This window comes from Genypterus blacodes, unplaced genomic scaffold (assembly GCF_046128005.1).
Source record: "Genypterus blacodes isolate CSIRO-AG114 ecotype Tasmania unplaced genomic scaffold, CSIRO-AGI_Gbla_v1 ptg000104l_1, whole genome shotgun sequence".
In the NCBI taxonomy this organism is placed as follows: Eukaryota; Metazoa; Chordata; class Actinopteri; order Ophidiiformes; family Ophidiidae; genus Genypterus; species Genypterus blacodes.
The window spans coordinates 532,501-550,229 of NW_027466908.1; the positions used below are offsets into that span (position 1 = coordinate 532,501).

Sequence of the window (17,729 nt, forward strand, 5' to 3'; positions counted from 1 at the left end):
CGCTCATGTCCCACAGGGAGCGCTCGCTCGCTCCCACCAGGACTCATTTCCCGGCGCTTCCAGGAAATAAGGCGTCCCGGCTTTTCCTCGAGCTTACAGAGCAGAGATTCCATCTCAGATCTACACCGCGGGGCTGATTTTTCTTTATTGATAAACAGATACGAAGCCTTTTGTACCGACGCAGCCTAATGAGTTTGAGCAGAAAGCTTCTGCTGCTTGGGACTAACTGCTGCTTTCAGATCCATTAATTCATTCTGTCAAAGAAAGAGGTCCATTGTTGCTGGTGTCAGAGCTTTGGCTCCTTTGATGACTTCATCTCAGCACTCTGTGATTGGAACAGGGTGGGTGGATGAGACGCAGAGAGTGAATTAGACCACGGGCCCCCCGGGCGGCACGGTGACAAGTGTCAGGGACTCAAACTCTGGCTCAGGGCCTTTAGCTGCACGTCGTCCCTCATCTCCGCTCAGAGTGAAGCTGCTGCAGGTTTACAGTCGATGTGGATCCTGCTCGTGTGCGTGTGAGGATGATGAGACAGTTTAGATTCTTAAGAGTCTTTTTATGGAGGCTAATGTTCCTCATTGTAACACAACTTAGCTCCTTTCATCCGATCATTACAACTCAAAGGCTCAAAAATGCGTCTATGCAGGGAGATCTTCACATTTAGATGTTGAGTTCAATTGCTTTACTAGTGATCCTTTATAAAGGTCCCTGTGATTGTGGAGGGCAGTGAGTACATGAGAGCTGCTGCAGCACTCGTCCTCCTCAGACCCGAGTACGTTTCTGCATGGACTCGTGAGACGTCAGCGTATCTGACCTCTGACCTGCTGTGGACAACGACCTGAGCACCTGTGGCTCAGTTGTTTAAAAAACCAAATACACAACCGCGCAGTTTCTGCCTTTTTCTTCTTTTTCTTCTTTTTCTTCTGTTGGCAGTTGCAGCTCTTTGTGCACCGCCTGCCACCCCTGACCTTCATCTTCACTTAGTGCTGCACCTCCTCTGAACTGCCTTCAATTAAGCACATTGAGACTGAAAACGGTGGAGGGATGCGACCTCATAGCCTGATAGCCACCGAAAAAGTGTTCTTTAAACGAACATGATAGAGGTCTAGGCCTCTTCTCTCTCTCTCTCTGTGTGTGTGTGTGTGTGTGTGTGTGTGTGTGTGTGTGTGTGTGTCCATGACTGTCTCGGCTGTCAGAGTGGCTCTATAGGAGCCCTGGAGAGGACGCGACTCAGGTTCAATCTCGTCTCTTCATGAACCATTTTCACTCGTAACACTTCACGTGTTGTGGCTACGGCAGCGGCGGCGGCGTCACCTGAGTGCCACTCAAAGGGACAGACGGAGCACCAGTGCAGTGTCAGTGTGTTTTTGTTCTGCAGGAGTTAATGGCTGTGTTTTCGGCGGGGGGACTAATCCAGACCCAGACCACAGAGCAAACAGCAGGACAACAGCTCAACCCCAAACCTGTCAGCTCTTCACTCTGATTGGCTCTGGTTTCTAGTGTGTGTGAGTGTGTCTGAGTGTGTGTGTTTACCACAACCCTATAATGAATCAATTTTTTCCTTTGTTCTTTTTTTATGTTAATGTAAAACTGGCGTATTTACGAGCGATACATATTTACAGTGACATCATCATCCAGGATCAGAGTCACACCTGTTCCACCAGCAGATATCTGAGGATCGGGTTCAGAGCTAAATATGTTCCCCACTCAGACACAAAGCATCAGCTCAGCCGGGCTTTGGGCTGAAGCCTCATGAGCGCCATCGTTCACATGCTGAAGCATCTCCACGCCCGTTTGCTGCGTTGTAAACAAACATGTCGCCGCTCTGAGTTTGTCTTCAAAACCTTCCGCCGTTGTTGTCCGCTGCTCTTCCTCTCTGTTTCTCCCCGGTGGCTCGTCTTCTATTGTACATCTGACGTGTCGTGGCTTAGTTAACGCCTCCAGCCGTCGCGCTGTCTGCTCCGGCTGTGTGTTGCTCTGCAGAGGTCCTGAGCCCTGTGGAGCAAACATCCATTTTGCGCCCAGAAGCTGTCGAGCGTTCTGTTGGTAAACGAGCAAACTCCCAGCCTCCCCCCTGACATCCCTCTGCTCCCTCTCCACCTCCCCTCCTTCCCCTTCCCCTCTGCTCCCTCTCCACCTCCCCTCCTTCCCCTCCCTCTGCTCCCTCTCCACCTCCCCTCCTTCCCCTCCCTCTGCTCCCTCTCCACCTCCCCTCCTTCCCCTTCCCCTCTGCTCCCTCTCCACCTCCCCTCCTTCCCCTTCCCCTCTGCTCCCTCTCCTCCTCGCCTCCTTCCCCTTCCCCTCTGCTCCCTCTCCACCTCGCTTCCTTCCCCTCCCTCCTCCGCTCTGGCCAGGCTTCTCGCCTCGGAGGGGAATCGCGGCCCTTTTGATCCAAACCCAGCCGACCTGATCAACCCTTTGTAGATGTTGGTTTAGTTAAGATGGCTTTGTAATTAGCACCAACGATCCGGGCCTTTCTTTACATTAACCCTTCACCTGCACTGCTTCATTCATCTCATTATACTGATTTCAAACCCAAATGCAGGAGAACTGAGGCTTTTGCGTTTTAAAATTAATCGAAGGATGCAAAAACACATTCCCTGCTCTGTGTAGTTACTTTATGCTTCCGTGTAAAAGAAGCCTTTCTTCTTCTTCTTCTTTAAAGTTCCAGCCGGGGGTTCTGCAGCCTTTCAACGCCTTCAGCCTGAGGGCACGGCCATAAACACGCAGGGTTAAAGGACAACGTCTATCGCTGCGGCAACATGCAAGCATAAATGGAAATCCTCGCATTTGGCAACAAAGCGACCCGACCGCAGATCGATAAGCCAGCGTCCTCCGCTCCGCCGGCGCTCGGAGAAGGAATGAGTTTAATTTGAAAGGGGAGGCGGCGTGTTGATGCAGAGACGGAACAACAGAAAACAGAGCCGGGGGGGGGGGGGGGGGCGGGTTAAACATGTTCATTAATTTCTGCAGCTTCCCTCCTGCTGGACGCCTGCTCGCTGCTCAGGACGTGCAGAGGATCTTAATGGAGAGAGAGAGAAAGAAAGAGGGAGAGGGAGAGAGAGAGAGAGAGAGAGAGAGAGGAAGAGAGAGAGGCGGCATGATAAATAAAGAGAGGAAGGGACAGAAACCAACAGATAAAGAACAGATGTCAGAGGAAATTAACGAGAGAAACACAAGCGGGTAAAGCGACGGCGGGACGAGACCAGAGAAGGAGAGGAGGAGAGGAGGAGAGGAGAGGAGAGGAGAGGAGAGGAGGAGGAGAGGAGAGGAGGAGACTTTACTGCGGCGCTTTAATTAACATTCTGCGCTGCGTCGGCAGATTTGAATCCAAAGCTGTAACGATGAAATATTATTTGGCTTTGCTTTGTCTTTACATCTCTGCGAGCTAATGCATACAGTGAGAGGCTGGTTGATCTGTTTACCATCAGCACTGCAGCAGGAGAGGTATAGAGTCAGAGAACCTGCTGCACCGGCTGATGTGGCCCCGCTCAGGTCCAGAGGGCACACACACACACACCGACACACACAGACCCCCGTTGCCCCAGCTTCTTCCGGGAAGCCCCGTCGGGAAGTTCGTCCCCCGGCGTTCCTGTGCACGCTGGGCTCCATCCCACTGAAGAGACTTCAAAGGCACACGCCGACTCCACGTAGGCGTTAACCTTTGACTCGTTGCCTCCTGCAAACGGGGGCCGTATAATTGATGCTGTGCACTGCAGAATAACACACACACACACACACACACACACACACACACACACACACACAGCCAATAAGCTAATGCCTCTGACTCTGACTGCACCTATAATACAAATGTTATTATGTTAACTGAGATTTTCCTTCCAGAAGCAGAATATATTAATGTGCAGATACGCTCTAACAGTATGCTGATGTAATAAGGTAATGACAGAAATGCAGATGAGGCGCGTGGCAGACTGCCCTCTGGCCCCGCCCCCCCTCCACCGTGTGGGGGAGGGGGTGGGGGGTCGCGGCCCCTCGCCTCCCCTGATAACACTGAGAGGACTCACGCTTCTCTCCAGGCTCATTTTCCACTTCATGTCCCTCTGAGAGAGACAGAGCGAAGGGTCGACCACCGGAATGATAAGGAGATGCGACCCCTGACGGGATACGGCAACGTGTGTGTGTGTGTGTGTGTGTGTGTGTGTGTGTGTGTGTGTGTGTGTGTGTCTCTCTCTCTCTCTTTGGTGGCTGTTTAAGGGACAATTTGCTGACATATAAGCATGAGACAGAGCTGGTTGATGGACGGACGAGCTGATTTTCTATACATGCGGTGCTGTTGCCTAGCAGCACAGATCTGCTTGGTTTGTTTTGGGAGCAACATGTTAACCCGCCAGACGGAAAAAATGTCTGGAGCTCTTTCTGCCAGTCAGCGTCACATATAATACGTCCTTTCAAGATAAACCTGGAACCAAACTGGAACTGAAACCAAACACATCTGCATCATAACGTCACACTGTCCCGTCCGTTATCCTCCTCCCTCGTCCTCCTCGTCCTGGACGCCAGCCAGGTGTTTTGCAGACGGCCCAGTAAAGGAGGGACCGTGCACATCCTGTTGCGTAAAGCCTTCCACTCTCCAGCCTTGGCAGACGCGCGGCCTGGCGCTGGTTCCGGTCCAGCTGGGCTCTGGCTCCGGCCCGCTGGCACCTCGTCCACAGAAATGCACCATTACGCCTGCGGGAAGGAGAGCCGCGTTACGTTGTGTCTTGCCTTCGCTCGTCGTTCAAAGCGGTTTCTCTCATTTGGCAGGACGGAGTCAAAGCGTCGCTCATTTCCTCTCTCACTTCTTTGTTTTAATAATTGAACGTCGTGGACGAAGTGCAAACTCGCTGTCTGCTGTCAATATTTCATCGCTCTTATTTCTGAACTCTGTCCCACTTTGCCCCCCACGCCTCCGTGCCATCTTGGCTCCGGAACGCCAGGCGCTCTGACTCGACTCCTCCGGCCCTCGCCGCATCAATAATGCATCCACGGTGCGGGCTGAGGGTGTTTCTGCGTTCGGGGCCGGCGGCGATAATTAACGTGGCGTGACGGAGAGAGCGTCCCTAAGCTGCCGGTTAAAGGGGATAATGGCGCTCACGCTGCTCTCACCTCGTCTGGACGCAGGCTGGGGGGGCGTGGCTTTATTATGGTGCATTAGGTGCGTTAGGTTTCTCTGCCACACACACACACAGCTGAGCCTGGCCACGCTCTGTGTGTGTGTGTGTGTGTGTGTGTGTGTGTGTGTGTGTGTTCGCCTCCAGCATTGATTCTGCAGCTTTGTAGCGATTAATGAAATATCATCCACAAAGCCTTTATTCTGCTGTGTGACCCCAGCAAACCTGGTGTGTGTTTCTGTGTGTGTGTGTGTGTGTGTGTGTGTAGGAGAGATTTATTCCTCCCTGCGCGGTTCATTTCCAGCGCATTGTTCACCTGACTCGTGTGTGTTATTCATCAGAGGCAGGTACGTCACCCCCTCGCCTCGCTGTGTGCGTCCGTGATGATGATGATGACGAAGTGTGTCTGAGGCTCGGGGGACGATCGTCACGGTGTGAGCGCGGTCCGTCGGGCGATCGTTCACCGACGGTGTTTATATTTGTGAGGCCACGAGAGAAAAAGAAAGAAAAGAGAGACGGATTGATTCAGATTATTGAATTACACCGAGAAGTGAAGAAGAACTTTGCATTCAGCTACAAATCATTAAAAAACATAAAGTCTAAGTAGAATGTGCTGTCAGTAAAGGAAGCATGGAGTGTGTGTGTGTGTGTGTCTCCGTCTGTCTGTGGGCTGTGACTCATGTCCTGTTCTGTCCTTCAGCTCATACTGTACATGTGTCTCAGCAGCATCACTGCTTTGCTCCGTCTGTGCTCCTCAGCTGGCTGACGTTAGATCGATCTCTCTCTCACAGCTTTTACACACTCGCTAACACACCGCACCTGGACGCAGCGGCGCCTTAACGAGCGCCAACGTGTCCCCGAGTGCTCCGCTTAGTCGGGTCGTCCGCTAACGCGAGAGCCTCTCACTTTTGTCCTCAATCCGTCCAGGCAGAATGAGTCCCACAGGACAGCCAGGATACAGGCTAATGTTTGTGTGTGTGTGTGGGCTTAACACCACAACAACACACTCAGCCGCAGGTGTTTGGAACCGAAAGAGTCTAAACTTTGACCTCCTATTTATGTCCTCTTTTAAGCTCCGACGGGTCGAGAGCGACTCTGTGTCTCTGTATCTGTGTCCTTGTGTCTCTGTGTCTCTGTGTCTCTGTGTCTTTGTGTCTCTGTGTCTTTGTGTCTCTGTGCCTTTGTGTCTCTGTGCCTTTGTGTCTCTGTGTCCTTGTCTCTGAGTGAACATGATGTAACCGCGCCTCTCTTGTGTTGACAGGATACAGACCTGTTGGACATCTCCTACATCAAGGACGCCAGGAATGGAAAGTGCACCAAGACGCCAAAGGTGAGTCCACGACACGGATTCAGATGCATCATACTCGCCGGATCAGCCTGTGGAGCTGCACTGGGAACACACACACACACACACTCACTGGAGCTTCCTACTGCCTGCACTATACACTTCCTGTTTGTTTATGAGTATCCAGACAGACTTGACAACAAACTCCTGTTACATCAGAAACCATATTTAGAGAAGTTGTTCCATGTGTCAGTAACCTCCTACTCAGTGAGCAGACACACACACACACACACACACACACACACACACACCGGGCACGTTAAGTTGCTAATAATAAACCCCAGCAGTCATTCCGGTTACATTTTGCTCTCCGGCTGTAGAGGAACGCTGAAATGTCAGGATAATCGCTGAGAAAGGAAGTTTGTTTGTTTGTTTGTTTGTTTGTTTGTTTGGGGATGGTTTTATGTTTCTGCATCTCAAAAATGTTGTGTTTATGTCGTAAAACGAACAGTGACTGTGAGCTGTGGAGGTAAATGTGGTTAGACGGAGCCACAAACTTTACATCAGGAATGGTTTTTGTGGTATTTTCCTATATTATTATCATTATTTTGTAAATCTCAAAATATCTATTGCAAAGAATTCAACCCAGTCGATTCGGAGTGGCGAGAAAACAGCGTCAGTGCACATTTTGTTTTACTCGGCACGCCCGCAAGTGTCGGAACATTCCTGAGCAATTGCAAAGCCTAGCATGATCCTCACAGCTCATTTCCCACTTACCAAGTGATGATTACAACAATCAACTCCATTCTTATCCACTCTCCCATTACATATCCCTCCATAATGACTCCATTTGCTTTCACGCCCTTGGAATCCCGACACTCGTACTGAGGAGCTATTGCGGGGCGGTGGCGGGGGCGCTCGGTTTGCGAGGCGGGAGAAGCGAGCGGGGGTCGCACGGCGATGCTCCATCTGGGGAGTGAGTAATGATGGAATAAAGACAAAAACACAGAGAGGATTCATGCATTTCTAAACAGCTTCCAGACTGAAGCTTCAGGGAGGAGACTCCACCACGTGACAGGTGAGAGGGCTGCAGCAGTGGAAATCCATTACTGGGAGATGGAGCAGCAATGCACTCTGGGTATTGTAATGGGAGCACCGTTGAGACAGTGTGTCTGAAGAGCTGACAAGATGAGGAGAGAAGAGGAGGGGGGATGATGAAGAGAGCGTAGAGGAGAGGAAGAAGAAGATGTGGCCAGGAGAGCCGACGCAACGCAACGTCTGCAGAAGGCGAGAGGACGGATGAGACGGGAGGTCAAAGTGAGACGTCAGGCGAGGAGCGACGGCGTTCGCAGGGAATGGACGACACTTTCCGTGACTGGCCTCCCAAGCCTTCGCTCTTTACTCGACGCCTCCAGAGGGTAATCCAATGAGGAAGGTAGAGAAAGTTTCCCACCAAAGTATCAGATTGGAAGATTTGTGGCCATGCAAACATTTTCAAAAATGGAGAGGAGATCCTGAAGCCCAACATCCAAACCTTCATCAGTCTGTTGATCTGCACTTTTCACTGACACACAAACACACAAACACACAAACACAGACGTAAACTTCTGTCAGAGGTCATAGGAACATTTGAAACCAATTTATGTCAATACTCTATGTGCGTTGTTTGGAACCATAATCAATAGTGCAGATCAATACCAGTGATGTGTGAGTGCAGGACCACCAGAGGTCAGAGGTCAGAGGGCAGAATCACTACGAGCTCTTTTCTCTTCCACCTCTCAGATATTAAAGTCCAAACTTGGCATGTTAACCTCCTTAACGCTCCTCCGCTTTGCCTTGAGGGCCTCCGTTGCCGCCTCCATCCATTCACTCGCGCAAATTGCAGCAAACCAACACACTCGGCAAGACGAGACGAGACGCGGGATTGGCAGAGACGTGGCGGCGATCGCTTCAGAAGTGTTTTCACTGCTCGGCACGATAGCGCTGCGTCTAGCTGGGGTAGGATCAGAATCAGACACAATCACCGTCTGAAGCTGAACTGGGCTCCGGATGACAAAGCTCTCAGCTCGCATTCTCCTCATGCAGCTTAATGTTGTCAGGCTACATTTAATCAGTTCTATTGTACGATTCGATTGTTTTGTTGATTTTCCTCCCGTTATAACCACTTAAGAAAGCAACACTTCAGACCTGGAGCCGCTCGTTCTGATCAAACTCCCTTTCACGATTCGTCTGAAATAAATGGTCGCTATAATCAGAAAAACTAAACAAAATGGACGATTAGGGAGACTTCCTTGAATTGAAGGCTTGTGTGGCGCTGCAGGCATGAAGGACAGGATGGGGGGTAGTTACTGCTGTTAGCCAGAGGCCATGAGAGCCAACGCCCCCTGGTGGAGGTCTGCTTGACTTTGTTCAACTAGAACGTTCAAATGACATGAAAGCGCAAAACACCTTCAGGTGAATGTTTGTAGTTTTACTGAGCCTGAACTTTCAGCTTCAGTCTTGTTTCCAGACTCAGTTTCTGCCTTCTGAATCCAGAGGTACTCAACAATCTTCACCCTGAATGTTCCACATTTGTTTCTGTGGGTCTCCTAAAAAAAGGATGTATTATATGTGATGCTGACTGCAAGAATGAACTCATTTGCATAAGAAACATGCAGATTGAACAATGTGTTAGTATGATGAATCAAAAGGAAAAGAATTGTTCTCTGTGCGTCACCGTCTGAAGCCCACTGCTGTTTGTGTGTGTGTGTGTGTGTGTGTGTGTGTATGTGTGTGTGTGTGTGTGTGGGCTGCTTGTCTGATCCCTCATACGTTAACCCTGCCACCCTGCCAAGCAGCTACTCAATTAAGACACATGCACCGAGAAGCAAACCTGTTTGATTGAGAGACGCTCACAGTCAGGGCTCAGTGCATTACCTTCACATCCAGGCGCCCACACACACACACAGGGACACCAGGACACCTTCACTGCAAGAAGACAAAGCGCGACAAAGACGCCGTCCTTTGTTCTAGCATGTTCAGCCCGCTGCCGCTAATTAGCATGTGTCCACCCCCTCATCATTCAGGCTGATTCGATTAGGCCGCTTGTCAGAATGACAAGAGGCAACCTTTGTTTGATGGGTGGCTCCAGGAATAAATCACACACTCTGAGGTCTGCAGAGGCACAGCAGAGCTCTGATCGTCCTCTACAGACCAGAGCAACAGATGACAGAGGAGCAGAGCCACCTGCAGAGAGCACAGGGCACATGAGGGCACAGGCAGTGTGTTTAAACCCTGATGTCACACACACACAAAGGCAAGACTAATAGATTAATTTCCAATCTTGTGTAAACATCATAAGATAATTGATAAATGAAACAATCTTCAGCTGTTCAGTCCTTTTCATGAAAAGGGCTTGATTTGCTACCAGAGAGGAGAAGTTAGTGCCTATTTGTTTTCTACATTAAGACTCTAATTCAGTTACAACAAATCGGTTTCAGGACAAAGAGAAATAGTAGACAGAGCGTCTGGGAGCATGAGGTCGTGGTAATGAAGTTCTTACTGCAGTGATCTCTGGAGAACAACCAAATAAATAACCACTCCACTTTTGTCAAATCATTATTTCCTTTAATGGACTGTTTGCAGCGACGCAGTTCAATACATTTGGCTTAAATTAGAAGGTAGAAGTCTCAAAAATAAAGAAAGAAACTGGGCATAGATTGTCGTCAATTCATTGTGGATCGACCCCATGACCAGCGACGCCCCGTCATTGTTTCTGGCCTCCACCTTCCTCTGTGTCGGCCCTTTATTAGATCATCAGCTCATCTTGTTCCTGGACGGCGTGTTCTCACTCCTCACGCTTACTCGTCCCTATATGCGTTCTACATTGCTGCGTCCTTATGTCCTCAGATCTGGTCCATCCTGGTCCCTGTTCTCATGGTTACAGGTCAGCCTCTGAGCCTCTCTCAGTCTCTCCGCTCTTCTGTCCGCACAAAAGGAGAATGTTATCAGAATCTCTCCACGGTGCTGCAGTCGGTGTTTGACAGAACAAATGACACGCTTTATCTTTCTGCTTCTTCAACAACCAAACACGCCGGCGTGTGTGTGTGTGTGTGTGTGAAGCCTCCTGTCAGACCGGAACTTGCTGGATATCTAGAAAATTGAAAGCCCTGGTCTTTTTTTTTTGTTCTATAGCGCTTGTTTCATTCTCTTAATCTTCCCATTTGATCCAGCGTTGCTCCGAGGGTTTACAGAAATCATCGTGTTCTCCGGCTGCGTCTGCCATGTGAGAGGAGGAGATTGACAAAGCTTCCTCCATCCCGTGATGCATTCATAATCTGAACACCGTCACCCATGCTCTCATCGCTCTCGTAGATGTGTAGAGGTCCTCACACGGAGGAGAGGGGAGCGACACAGAGCGGCTCATGCAAACCAGTAAAGCAGTTAATCACAACTGCACTGGGAGGATCAGCCTGATGGTTGGAGTGCTGTCAGATGGGAACGTTTACAAAGGTCTAGACTCAAGCAGCTGCTGTTATCAGAGAAACACATGGAGGAAGTCCAGCAAGACAAAACCTTCAACCGAGGCTCAAACACTCACTCAGAAAGCGACTGGGTCAACTTTGGGCTCATGTGCTTAATACCCAAACGTTAGCTTCTGTACATAAACAAGTATCCCTTAATGCGTTGATTTGTACTGTACTTTGCTGCTTTGTGAGTGATGTGTTCCCCGCACTGACTGAAGTGAATTGAATTAACCTAATGGGTTTGGGTGGGAGACCAGAGCAAACTCCAGTCGTGCATTTCCACCGGAGCCATTTGCTCCTCTGGCTCTGTATCGTGAGGCGAGGGGAAGTGGCAGCGGCTCCGTTACACTCTGAGCTCCCAGCTGAGAAGACTGCTGCTAAATACAGAGCCGCTCGCGTGTCCCCGGCAGCGTAACAGGATCTGAGGGAGTCCGGCAAGCCCATTATCACCGCTGCTCTGTCTGACCAACAAAGTGGGGCCCGGGCCCGGCTACTAAGTGATAAATGGCTCCCGTCTAAAGCAGCCAGTGTGCGGCGGCGGCGGCGGCGGCTCAGATGTGCCCTCTGCCATGCAACCGTCCCATTCATATCCATAAAGACTGAACGAAGAATCTGCACTCACATACTTTTGCCCAGAACTATCTTTAGTATCAATTACGTGATTCATTCACTGAGTCTCTGGCTCACATTCCAGCCTCGCTTCAGCTACTGTGAAGATTAAAGCAATTAGAGGGATCTGTGTTCAGTACGGACCAGAACCTCATCGCCGATTGCTTTGGTTAGGATTTACAGTTTGGTGATATCCTGGAGGAAGAGATAGTAAATATGCGGGTACTATAAACACCTAGTGGGCACAGAGTGTGTGTGAACCGCCGCGCTCATGTAGCCTGTGAGTACAGAGACCACAAGGTTCCTGCAGTTGTGTGGATGTTCAGGTATTTAAGAGTCCTAAGTTGACTGCGTTTGAAAGGGAACATGTTCAGACGTGTTTAATTCAGACGAGTGAAGCGTGAAGGTCGTTGTTGCCGTGGCTGCTGTCCATCACGCTGCCTGGTGCGTATTGACTGAAACAGGGTCGCAGCAGGAGGCGTCGCTGCCACAGTCACAGCCTTTGAAATGTATCGATCGGGACAGAGCTGCCAAGGCTGCTGTCCATCGCTCAGCTACGGCCCGCCATGACCAGAGGAGACAGAGCGGCGATATTAGATAACATGATTTCAGTGATATTGTAGACGTGCTGAGCTATCGTTGTTTACTGTTTGTCTTGTTTCGGCCGGCTGTAGCAGAGTGAGACAGACTGACAGACAGACAGACGGGACAAACTGACCTTGTCTAACAGCGGTCACATAAAAGTTTAGATTTCCACGTTCTGCTCGTAGTCATAGATGGTAGCTGATGATGTCATACGGTGATGTATTGAAACTGTGGTCGCTGTGTTGATGTTCTAAGTCTTTGAGAAGAAACTGTGCAAAGGAGCGGCGACACTGTAGTGAGACACGAGCAGCTGAATGTAAAAGGAAACGGTGGAGGGACAATCGATGCTAATGAGTCTCTGCAAAGGCTCAGAGACAGAAGGAGGGAGAGAGTGTGTGTGTGTGTTTGCTTTGTGAGAGGAATCAGCACTATTCCTAGTGGGGAAGACCTCAGTCATGAATAGTTAAACCTCTGGGGCCTGCACAGCCCCCCGAGCAGATGGGTCCAACATGTAAATAATCACTATAAAAATGGGTGATTATGGGGATTTAATCCATCCAAGGTGCAGAGAGAGAGAGAGAGAGAGAGAGAGAGAGAGAGAGAGAGAGAGAGAGAGAGAGAGCTACATGGTGAGTGGGTGTCAATGTGACTCGTCCTTTCTCTTGACTGGATTCTGCTCAGAGACGTTTTAGTGCACAAAGCCATGAAACGGACTGTGAGTCGACACGTCTGGAGGGAGAACGCCCACACACACTCCCTTTTTAGACGTAATACACACACACATAGGCATGCATGCGTGTACACACACTCACGCACTCACAGGGTGCATGGTGTTGCGGTATTGACTGGAATAAACGTGCCATCACACTACGCAGGCTTATGTCCTGTTTGTCGTCAATTACTCACCCCCTCTCTCTCTCTCTCTCTCTCTCTCTCTCTCTCTCTCTCTCTCTTCCTCACTCTCCCTCCCTCTCTCTCTCTCCCTCTCCCTCTCTCTCTCTCCCTCTCTCTTCCTCTCTCCCTCTCTCTCTCCCGCCTCTCTCTCTCTCTCTCCCTCTCTCTTCCTCTCTCCCTCACTCCCTCTCTCTCTCTCTCTGTCCCTCACTCACTCTCCCCCTCTCTTCCTCTCCCTCACTCTCTCTCTCTCTCTCTCCCTCACTCAGTCTCTCTTCCTCTCTCCCTCACTTTCTCTCTCCCTGTCCATCTCTGCCTCCACCCTGTCTTCTTCTATCATTCTCTCTCCTCTCTCTCTCTCTCTCCTTCTCTCTCTCTCTCTCTCTCTCTCCCTCTGTCTCTCTCTCTCTCTCCGTGGACTAGTCAGATTGAGGTCGTCAGTGTAGTCTGTGCCAACATGTGAAAGAGAAGAAGAAGCCTTGGTGTCCTCTGCTCTGTGTTGTTGTCATGGGGGAGGCCGTCCTGTGGCCCGGTGGCGCTGGCAGCCAGAGGTGATTAAAGTAAATGTCTACACAGTCTCATTGATTTCCATCAGAGAAGCTCCATCATCAGTCAAAGGGGATTGATCAGCGCCGCGCATCAATGAAACCCCCCAGGGGAGCGCCGGCAGACGGGAGAAAGGTTGGAAAAAGAAAAGCTGAGCCTGATGAAGCCCGCCGGGTCTGAGTCTGATTCCTCAGTCAATTACGTGGTTGATCCCCGCACACAGATGAATCCCCCGCTGCCTCGCCGGCCACCTCATTACTGCACACGGCCAAATCGAAGGTGAACGCTTCGCTGCTCTCTCAGTAGCTCGTCCCCCTCCCTCCCCCCCTCCCTCCTCCCCTCCCTCCCTCCCTCCCTTCCCCCCTCGTACCCCGGGCGGAGCGACACCGAGCCGCCCCTGGATGAATGATGGCACCAATGAATGGATGAAATGGAGACTGAAACGAGGAAACAGAGCGAGCCTGTGTCAGCACAGAGGCACAGAGATGAGTATCTCGGTGAGAACGGCAGAAGAGCACAATGCTGCACCTGTGTAGGTAAAGACAGCAGCGGGCCAACTGGAACGCTTCTCATACCATCTATCTGATTACAGCTGAGTCATGCTTAGCTCCTGGTTTTTGGAGTTTGCCGTGTTGTAAAGCTTGACGGTGAAGCAGCTATTGATGTCCCAGAAACCCAGAGGAGCCTCCATGTTGAGTCGTTGTGTTTTTCGTCCTGCAGAGGGCGCTGCTCGCCGGAGAAGCTTCCTGTCACGATATCGCTCGTCTTCTTCTACGATCGACTGAAACCTGGACCAGATGACTTGTCTTTAAATCTTGCGTCTCTTCGTATCTCCCCCTGCACAGATGGTTCTTTGTTGCGTTAGCCATCAAACAAAGCAACAAAGAACTCTTCTGGTCTCATCGAGCTTCACAAACAAACTGCACCATCCATAATGTAGGACTTCTACAAGCTCCCGTTTGTTTCTGGATTGTTCCTGTTATTGAATTCAGCTCACATCTCACATTCAAACAGAATGCAGTCTGTTAGATGCCGCAATCCCAAAATGTAATAAAACACAGATGAAAAAACTGAATTTAAAAGAAAGAGGCGTTGAATGTAAACAGACAACAACACACTTTGAAAGATGAAGGTTTCAAATAACGGCAGAGATTTGCTTCGCACTCAAAGGAAATAAGGGTTTGAGTCTCTGCGTGTTCTGTCCCAAGTCTCCGGGTCACTTTGTGGTGTCTCTCCCTCGCCTGTAGTGAAATCACACCAGCCACTTTGTGAACCCGGCGAAGGTCGAGCGGCTGGAACTGCAGCTGATCAAATAAGAACCAGGTGGCGCGGTGCAATCTCCCCATCTGTGCTCGCGTCCCAGGCTCGGCTGCTCCCGGCCTGATCCCATCTCTTTGTCTGGACGCGTGGGGATCTGAGCTCCACACACACACGCGCGTGCAAATGGAACAGATCGTGAGATGGGACTGGAGCCTAGAATGTGATGAGTCTAGTTAACCCCACAATAACCACTGTAGAGGGAGAAGCAGTGAGTGATTAGGATTGATGAGGCTGATTGATTGATCACTCGCAATTAGCAGCTGCTGACAGTCTGGTCTAGGCCTGCGATGAGCAAGTCTGTGTGTGTGTGTGTGTGTGTGTGTGTGTGTGTGTGTGTGTGTGTGTGTGTGTGTGTGTGTGTGTGTGTGTGTGTGTGTGTGTTATATATACACCCACTGCCCACCACATAGGTTAGTATGAAATGTGAGGGTTAAGATCGCCTTGATTGGCCTGTTACCAAGGAAACCATGAGGTGCAGAGAAAGAGCATGAAGCTAACAAGCTTCTCTGACAGACAGTAACTTTCCGTTTGACAGGAGGGCAAAGAAACATCACATCAACCACTAATTAACTCTCATCTAGATACAGTATATTCCTCCTCCTCTTCCTCTTCCTCTTCTTCTTCTCTTCTCTTCTCTTCTCTTCTCTTCTCTTCTCTTCTCTTCTCTTCTCTCCTCCCCTCCTCTCCTCTTCTCTCCCCTCCTCTCCTCTCCTCTCCTCTCCTCTCCTCTCCTCTCCTCTCCTCTCCCTCAGTCTCTGGTGTTTGTTTTACTGCACTAATTGTGGCCCATTAGCTGCTCCAGACAGCGTGATCATCAGTGGCAGAAGCTTAGACGTTTGACTGAACGCAGCCGTTTCGTCTCGTTTTGCTTCGTCGAGGATCAAACTTTTTCGAAAATGCAAATGAGGGAGACGAGGCGCTTGTTTCTCTTGTATTTATCACACATCCACGCAGTAAAGCAGCCATGGTGATGTCATCTCTCTGCTGTGTATCGTTACGTTAGTCATCCAGCTCGTGCAGCCGTCTCAGCTCACGGCTGCTCACCATGACTGTGGCTTTGAAGTAGCTCACCGCCCACCCTGCTCACCTGATTCTAGCTCTGATTCGGCTCTTTCACCTCTTCCCAATCAGGAGAAAGACACGTTTTTGCCTGACATGATGACGTCTGTGGAGCTGAGACTGGGCTAGAATCCATCCCTGTGCTGATTATGAAGATGAGATTGTGTTAAAAAAAATGGCACCTGTGAACCAGAGAGGCTTTGTTATCAGCAGCCGCAGATTAGATGAGTGTGTGTGCACACTAGAAGAGGGGCAGCGCCACCAGAATGTGACCAAGATCAGACCAAAACAAAACTGAATGGGCTCATCTATCAGATTCATTGATTAGTGACACATGTGAGATGAATAAGGTAGTTAAACACGAATAAGAGGCAGCTAAGCAGCATGTGTGTGTGTGAGGGTCCATGTTTCTTCACTGACGCGTACAAAATCTTACCCCTGGGCTCAAAACTTATCAATCGACCCCTCACACCGACTGGAGCGCACACAGTTTGACGATCCCAGAGGTACGAGTCACCACCGACAGAGCCTCAGAACCATTTTCATGCCTCTGTCATTCTGGCCGAACTTCACATCTGCGTCTTTAAAAGTTGATTTTGTGAGCAAATATGTCCAACGATTCCTAAATTGAAGCGAAAACTGTAATCTCCGCCGCTCGCTTAACGATCTCAAATGCAAATGAAGCCGCGCTAATGAAGCAATGCTAATGATCATTGATCACTCGAAGCTCCTGATATCTCATTTTCCGAAACAGAACGATTCCACAGTTGCAGATGAAATGCAGGCTTCCTCCGGCCTGCAGGCGAGCCGCCGCTCCGCTCTCCGTCTCTCCTTTGTTCCCACTTAATTGCTCTGATCGATATCTCCTCCCAAAGTTTTCCACCGCACCGTTATCATCCATCTTATCATAACGGAGATGCAGGAACACACCGCGCAGGACGAGCTGAGCCGATGAGACGGTGAGGACGCCTCCCGGGAATTCTGTTAATTGCCGCCGCGGTCACACCAGTTGGCTCCCGGCGCCGTTCATCACAAAGGTGCGACTAATGGACACATGGCACACGGGAGAGTGTGTGATTATTCCTGCGGTGTGGTGTGTGTACATGTGGCTTGTGTGTGTGCACTTTAGGGACCTTTCCCATCCTGCGGTGTAAAGAGACAGGTGACCTTTCCCCCGCCGCGCATGGCCCCTCCCCCTCCCCCCATGATCCCTCCCCAGCACACAAATCGCGCTCGACACTTAATTGCTTTTCAATTGTAAATCTCGGGAGCGTTGGAGAAGAAAAGCGGGCCGATCCTTAATGCTGTTGCTCCAGAGACCGCAGAGCTCCTGGGAAGCATTTCTCCCAAAACAAAGGAGAGCAAAAAGGAGGCGTGAGTCAAAGCCACATCCTGCTCTCTCACTTGTTGTTCCATGTTCTAGCAAACCCAGCCTGGATCGGACGCCTTGGATGCTAATTCTCTTATTTAGCCAACAGGAAATAGTTGCCAAAGAAGAAGAAGAAGCTCCTTTTTTCATTCAGGAAGTGTCTGGTGTTGTGTCAGCTGATGGACTGCAGGTTCTTCGGAGTGTAACACTCACCAGAGATGCTGACAGAAGTAACAATAACACATCATCTCACAGCTCCGTCCCTCATAAAACCAAACTAAGCAACTGCAAGCTTTCAGGCTCCACTTTACATATCCTCCATATCAGCACATTCACCATTCAATAAACAAGACCTAAACAATCATGCTCAATACCTGGACCTCTTTTCTTTCAAAGGTCCCGTAGACGCTGTCAGAAATAGAAGTTTGCTTCCTCTGACTAAC

The 17,729-nt window shown here is 50.1% G+C and overlaps 1 protein-coding gene across 2 annotated transcripts in view; it reads left to right on the forward strand.

Moving 5' to 3' along the window:
• Positions 1-17,729, forward strand: part of plcb1l (phospholipase C beta 1-like) — an 86,740-nt gene that overhangs the window by 22,318 nt on the left and 46,693 nt on the right. For both annotated transcript variants that reach the window (XR_012964587.1, XM_076160205.1), the window contains exon 3: positions 6,376-6,444. Coding sequence is in view for 1 of the 2 variants with exons in the window: in XM_076160205.1 (XP_076016320.1) it covers positions 6,376-6,444 (69 nt within the window). In the remaining variant the exon portion in view is untranslated. The remainder of the gene's footprint in view (positions 1-6,375; positions 6,445-17,729) is intronic.